The sequence below is a fragment of the Pseudorasbora parva genome, chromosome 18 (genome assembly GCF_024679245.1).
Source record: "Pseudorasbora parva isolate DD20220531a chromosome 18, ASM2467924v1, whole genome shotgun sequence".
Taxonomy (NCBI): Eukaryota; Metazoa; Chordata; class Actinopteri; order Cypriniformes; family Gobionidae; genus Pseudorasbora; species Pseudorasbora parva.
The window spans coordinates 26,861,578-26,869,155 of NC_090189.1; the positions used below are offsets into that span (position 1 = coordinate 26,861,578).

At 35.5% G+C, this 7,578-nt stretch overlaps 1 protein-coding gene across 1 annotated transcript; it reads right to left on the reverse strand.

Moving 5' to 3' along the window:
• Positions 1 to 979: 979 nt before the first annotated feature.
• On the reverse strand, positions 980 to 5,842 carry zgc:165573 (cysteine-rich and transmembrane domain-containing protein 1). Its single transcript, XM_067423517.1, has 4 exons — positions 5,583 to 5,842; positions 3,899 to 3,935; positions 3,305 to 3,610; positions 980 to 1,506 (listed from the first exon to the last, which is right to left on the reverse strand). Exons 3-4 carry the CDS (start codon positions 3,582 to 3,584, stop codon positions 1,400 to 1,402), a joined length of 387 nt encoding a protein of 128 aa, XP_067279618.1. The 5' UTR covers positions 3,585 to 3,610; positions 3,899 to 3,935; positions 5,583 to 5,842; the 3' UTR covers positions 980 to 1,399.
• Positions 5,843 to 7,578: the final 1,736 nt, after the last annotated feature.

Below are 7,578 nucleotides of genomic sequence, written 5' to 3' on the forward strand. Positions count from 1 at the left end.
GCCAGCAGTAGCTGTCTTTGCTGAGTGTGAAAAAAAAGGGTGAACACAGCTCTGCTTTAAATAGCTTGTTGCAGTGCTGGGGTTAGGTTTACACCCGTGAGAATCACTTCCCGTGAACTGAGGGGAAGGAACCACTCAAGAGTGTTGCACTTTTCTCTTGAGATTCTGGTAAATACATGTTGAAAAGACTCAAAACAAACAAGTTATGTCACCTATTCACAAACACTGCTTATCTTACCTTGTGTATTCAAAACACACCTACATTATGTAAAACATTAACATTAGGCTCTAGCAAAGCCATATGCTCAGCTCATCTAAAACCTCAAAACAGCATTGTTTCATGTCTTTTAAGAACGCTCATACTACAGCGTAGAATATTGTCAGTCAGTGATCTGTTTTGTTTTACCTAAATGAGAGTAGACAAAGGCATGTAGTGTATAGTACCTGAGATCTGGAGCGGTTCAAAACACAACGAAGAGCCGGTGAGGTGTGAGGACTAATACAAAGATTACTCATTAAAAATGCATTTGCAGCCCAGCAACCAATTCCTAACAAGACTCCCAGCCTAATATCTAATTTAGTGAGACATCTACATTAAATGTATAGCTGAAATGCAGACAAAAAAGCTGATAATAAATTAGCCAATAATCAGTTGAATATGTATTATCCTCATATTAATGATTAAAATGCTCAAGATGTGCAATTAAATGCTCAGAGTGGAATTTTTGTCAGATGCTTTACAGGTGGAGATATAAAACTAAATGTTAAAATCTTGAACCTGTAAGTTGGTTTCCTCAAAATATGCACACACTGTGGCTCTGTGGTGCTCAGTTTGTTTGAAAACCCAGACCATCCCAACACAGCAACAAAACACCGGAAAATTAGTTTGAGAAGTCATTATTTATGCAGTCCCATTTGATGATGCTAGTAGCGCAGAAACTGAAAACACACGTTGAGTAAACAAAAGCGATGACATGGCTTATTTCCATAATTTTAATTAATAGAAACAAACTTTTTCTTTGATCGACTTGTATTAAGACTGATCAAACATTCACAGACTCTGGAAGGCCATATTTGATTATCAAACCTGGTCTATATTCAAGCTAATTTTGCATTCATTAAAGATGACTTCTGTATAAGACAAATAATAAAAACATTGTTTAATATGCTTCTACAAATAAGATCAATGAGTGTAATCAGTCTCTCAGTGCATAACGTGCATCATTGAAGGAATAAAAAGAGGTATTCAAGCTGGACTACTGGAAATGGACGCTACAACAAAAACATTGATCTATTTGCTTCTCAGTTATTTTTCAGTAGTCATACATTAAATAAGGATTGAAAAATGGAGTGAAAGCTCAATACAAATGAAGGGGCACATAGCGGTTTCCTCATTATTCTAAGTCAACATGTCCCAGAGACAGCAGCAACAGAGAGCCGTCCAACATGCAGTTAAACATGCCTGGTCCCCAGAATCTTCCCGTCTGCCCTGCTCCACAACATACACTGGAGGAAAAACACAGACATAGACCTCAGATTCGGAAATATTCAATATATTACAATTTCAATTAATTACAAATTACAAATGTTTTACACACATGCATACAGGAAAGTGTGTGTGTTGTGGGGGGGCTTAGGTGGTTCTTATGCAAGATATTTTTGACTTGGAGGGAGTTGGGGAATGTATTCCTAAAGCTTTGCTCTTTCATTGTAGTTGTGTTTTTTTACAATGCAGTAATTTTGTTGCTTAAGAGTTAAGACAACACAAGGAAGTTACACAACACAAGGACACTTGATTTCAAATTGGAAAAAGTAGCACAAATAAATACAACATACAATGACACAAATAAAATAAAATAAAGAAAAATAAAGAGTTTTTTGGGTAGCCTAGGTCTTATGGGCCTTTCAGACAGAATGCGACAATTGCACCACTGCGTTATGAAAGACGTAACTAGACGTATAGATTAGAACTCCTGCTAAAGGTTTTGAAAACTCTTGCTCTGCCCAGTGTTGCACAAATCATGTTGAATCTGAAGGGCTACGCTGAACCCAGCGCAATCATCATCCTTTCTGAAAGGCCCATAACACTAGTATTCAGGGACAGAAATACTACAAAAACTGAATAAAAAGTAATCAATAACAGTCATTTAGTCCTGTATTAAATACATAGGACATTAATTCTGATTCCTTAATAATTAAAGCTATCTTTGCTTGTAAAGCTGCTTTGAAACAATATGTATTATAAAAAACGCTAAATAAATAAAGATAACTTGACTTGTTTTATCAAAATTAATGACAGACACATAATAGGCAGCTGTCACTTTAAGAACTAGTGCATGGATCCATTATACTGTTACACATGCATTTTCTTTCTCAAGTTACTGTTTATGTTTCTTAAGACATAACCGACTGTTTTGGACCGGAATTTTGACATTTATTTGTGTGTTTTTGCTATAAATCATTATAAAGCTTTGTTAAATAGCTATAATCCATGCAAAAGAACTCAAGTTTTTGTTACTTGTGAGCTGTTTTTGAAGCAGCTTTGTGTATGTGCGCAGAGAAAACCATCACTCAGAGAGTGCGAGTACTGAATAGTTAAAATCGCTTTAATGTTTTAATTGGTAAGACTTAAAATGATCAACTTTAGTGATGATGCAACGCTGGCCCGACTACGCAAGTGACAATTCCCAACTCTCGAAACATCTAGTACTGATACTTGCCTTGTGCAGAGCAATGTGGTGGTGCTGTTTAGTGCACTTTTGAGAGAGTATACATGTGCGTTTGTGTGTGTGTGTGTTTTATATATATATATATATAATAAATCACACATATCTTAATATAGTGGGGGGGGGCAATGAATTGAAAAATTGACATGAATATCAGAATGTCTTAGTATTTGGTATGGATTTTTCATGTTTTCAAAGTGTTCTCAGTGGGTCCCCATTGTATGTGAAAGTCCATTAGACTTGAATTATTTCATATATTTAATTAAAACCTATCAGGTTACAGAAACTAAATTTATGTAATTTAAACTGCTTTAATACATACTGTAATCCTCTGACCTGCATTAACTTCCTATGAAAAAAAGAACACACGGAAAAATAATATAGCTATTAATGATTACCTGACTGTTGCAGAAACTATGAGCAACAAACATTTCCACTAACTGTTCTAGCTGTGTTTTGTGTAAATCTGATGACCTCACTGTTACAAACGGGGATGTTTATGAGGAAATTAGAGTGAAACTAACACAATGAAAGTGTAAACGAGAATGTTCAACATGACAGGAAATCAAGAATCTTACCAGTGTTTTTAGGAGGTTCCCCATACACTGGGCCTCCATACTGTGGTTGTGGGTACCCCTGGTATCCTGGCTGAACCGGATATGGCCCAGGTCCTCCAGGAGGGTAGTTCGGGTAACCAGGGTTGGGCTGGTCAGTATTGACTGGATATCCTTGGTAAGGCTGTGCAGGGTATCCCTGAGGTGGGTATCCCTGAGGTGGGTATCCGGGAGCGTTGGGAGGGGGGTATCCTGGAGCGGTGGGGCCAGGCCCTGTGTAGGGGGGAGGCTGTTCGTAATTCATCTACACGCTGGAACTGAGCTAGCTACCTGGGGGAAAAAAATATATAAATGACTTCCTGTCACAGTTTCAAAAGGCAACAGGTTGAAGACACTTGACATTGTCTTTTTAAATTTACAAAACATATTAGTCAGTCAGCAGTTCAAAGTTATTGCAATTTTTTAACCATTGTTAATAAGTTAAAATTTGCACTTATCCTTTTAAGTTTGCTTGTTTTAAACAGTTTAACTTAACTTTTTAACTTGTTTTATACAATTGTACTGCTGTTTTTAAAGGGATAGTTCACCCCAAAATAAAATATTTCATAATGGACTCACCCTCAAGCTGTTCCAAACCTGTATGGGTTTCGTTTTTCTGTTGAACACAAAATAAGATATTTTAAACAATTACAATGTTGTTAACCAGACAGTCGACAGCACCCATTGACTTTCATTGTATTTTTTTTCCTACTATGGAAATAAATGGGGCCCATCATCTGATATGGTTGCTGCAAGTGTTTATTTCTTTTCTTTGATTTTTATATTACACACCCTAAACTTTTAAACAACAGTGCAGGCTATATCACAAAAATAATGTTCAAGAGATAGAATGGTAGATTAACCAATAGACCTTCTTTGAGAATCAACAGCATATGTAGTTTGACATAAAAAACAACAAGACTGAAAAGGACAAAAGTACAGTCACATAGACCTTTCAGTCGCATCAAATTAAATATGATATTTAGTTACATTTGACTTTGACTACTACAGTCTGTTATTTATTCAGAATAATTGTTTTGGAAAATAGTGTCATAAATATAATCTATATCTGAATCATTGGATGCATCTTATGATGAGTCATGTTTCTAAATATCACCCAGTAGGCCTACATGGGCCAAAAACATCTCTTTATATGATCAGTGAATATAAAGCCTCATGAACAGGAATATTCTGTCTAAGGAAATGGAATCAGCACTGACAAATACATTTACAATGGCGGTGAGAGTATTTGATCTAGCTGAAGTCAAACAGTGCTCTCTTGACTCACCAATGGTAAATTATTAACTTAATGGCTCTTAATGGAACAAGCAGGCAATGCATTGCTCAAACAACAGAGACAATGCTGAATGAAATGACGGATACACTGAGCAAATCCAACAAACAAAACTTGTATTGTTGTGGATCAGGACAATTGTCACAATCATAATTCATAACTGCATGTTTAATCTTAAAATGTATAATTTAACAATCATATCACAGTGTGTTTTAGGCCATGGGCTTATTAATACATAGCAGATTTATGCTTTCATAAATTACATTTCATCATTTGATTTATTCTTTAATCATCCAATTTATTATCCACACCATTTCATGCACTCATAATTATCGCTCTGAGAATAAGAAGGGAATTACTAATAATCAGCATATTGAGGAATTACAGTAAAAGCTGACAACTGACTAAACTAGACACTACAGTCTGAACTGAACTAATGATGAGCCCTTGTTTTTGGCCTATACATTAACTAGCCTCCATCTCTATGGCGGTGAATGCAGCAGTGTTACGGAAAGTGCAGCTATAATAAGAATCAGGCGACTCCTCTGGATCGGAGTCATTCACAACAAGATGATTGTTCACCTGCTGCCAAACAAAGGTCAGGGTCTTATCCACCCACGCGAATAAATGTGCGACACACACATTATGAAAACAAAGTAGTTTACAATACAAACACAAAAACTTAAATAATACATTGTGTTTTCCATGTCTTACGATACCTAATAATAGCGAAACCTTTATATCATCTTGATCATCATGAGATATTTTTTTGTGCGCCATAGTATGTGTAGAGGAAAATGGAGGGGCGGTAAGACCCTGAGGACTACCAAACCTACTTCAGTGGTCAATGTTTGACAGAACCAAAAAGCAACTCACTAGCAACAGAGACTAAATCATTTCTAGGACGAAAGACATTTTATTTGGTTAGCGTGTATTAGGGAAAAGGAAAATAACATGTCTTTTTTTTACCTTATGACGGAAAACCTGTTTCTTTTCTGCGAAATGCCCTGGTATACTTCCTCTGTCTGTTGTCTTTCAAAATTTGGTTTTGTTATTTCGTCGCACCGTCGGGCGTAAAGCGTTGAAGCTGCAATAACGGATAAAATAACGCTTCTCGATTAGATCACAACGGTGATGTCACGTAGACAGCGGTGCGCGGATTCTCTCTCTCATTGGAAAGTTACTCGTGGTAATATGTATCAGCTGACCGCTATACAGCAGCGCGTGCAGTGCAACCCAATGACCCGCCCATTTGAGGACACGTCACTACAACACAAGAAATAACCTTACAGTATATGGAATTAATATGACAACAAAGTTTATCACTAATTTATTATATTGTTATATTATGTTTATTATAATAATATTATATTATTATAAGATAATCGGGTCTGTCGTATTATACCAGACATTTTGAGTTCTAACTTTGAGAAAATTATGCTTGTTTTGGCATACTCTATTATCAGAAATATGCTCATGGTCAGTCCTAGGAAGGACAACTTATTCGTTATTAATAATACCTTGATCTAAATATTGAGAATATCGCTTTTAAAGTTGTCCAAAGAAGTCCTTAATAGTCCATATTACTATTTAGACATGTTTGATCATTTACATTAGGATGTTTACAAAATAGCCTATCTTCATAGAACATGATCTTTACTTAATATCCTAATGATTTTTGGCATAAAAGAAAAAGCGACTTATGACTGGTTTTGTGGTCCAGGCTCACATTTAACATGAATGAAATAAGGAAATTAACATGAGTGTAGACATCCTGTACATAACAGTGATTCTCTGCTCATTGAAGAATTGAGAGTGAAATGTTTTTTAAATATCTTTTGACATTTTAATGATCTATTATTGCATATACAACAGGGTGAATGTTTTTTAAAGTGATGCAAGCTAATTAATAAAACAAAACCTTGCAGAATTCATAAAACTCATTAATAATATGGTATCACTTCTTGGAAGAATCAAGGAACTCGCATTTGTTGGTTAAAGGGATCTTACAAAAGGTCAACATGACTGTGAAATTGAGGACATAGGGAACTAAGTCATTTATGATGGTTAAATTAGAGAAGAACAAAACAGTTGTCATTATCAGACTGAATTTACTTGAAACTGGAAGATTTACTGTATTTATTAGGCATGTATTTATCTTGACACTGTGCTTTTGGAACAAACGTGTGGTTATCCAAGTGTTTGTAGCCTTATCTATTCTTAAATAATACTACGTAAAGTCAAAGGCACAATATGTAAGATTTTTAGAATAAAATATCCAAAAAACATTTGAACAATGTTTTATTTTGTTGACATCTTACATTATCCCAAAAGTTTCTGTATGACTGAAAGTGGAAAGCTGGAAGAGGATGACTCTGAGAAAACAAAGGAAATTAGCATCCCCACATGAGAAACTGCCAAACCCAAGTATTTCCTTAATTTACATTTCATCCCCCTCACCCTCATCTCTCCTCTCCACGTTGAGATTACCTGAAATTCATCCAAAATCTAAATGGGTTAATCTGAACAAGCACTATACAATATTATACATGTTTGGTAAACACCTTTTTTCTCACAGTCTATGTAACCCATATACATACTGAAAATGAATAGAGCATAATAACACAAGGAAAAGAGCAGAAGCGGCCAACTGCAGTATACGCGTAACAAAATCTCTGCGACCATTGTTTTGCATCGGTCTCACTCATTAGCTCCCAACGTGAATAAAACTTTAATACATTTGCTCATTCATGATCATGATTTCTGCACATCGGATTTCTTTCCATCGCCTGTGGAAGAGTGAAAGTGAGGACTACAACTTCCATGATTTCAAGCTCATTCACAGCATTATGCTACACCTTTGTTTTGTATAAGCGACCTCTAGTGGTACCCTGGTGTTTATTATTATTTTATTTAAAAAAATAATAATTTTATTATTATTTAAAAAAGAGCAAACAGCAGTAAC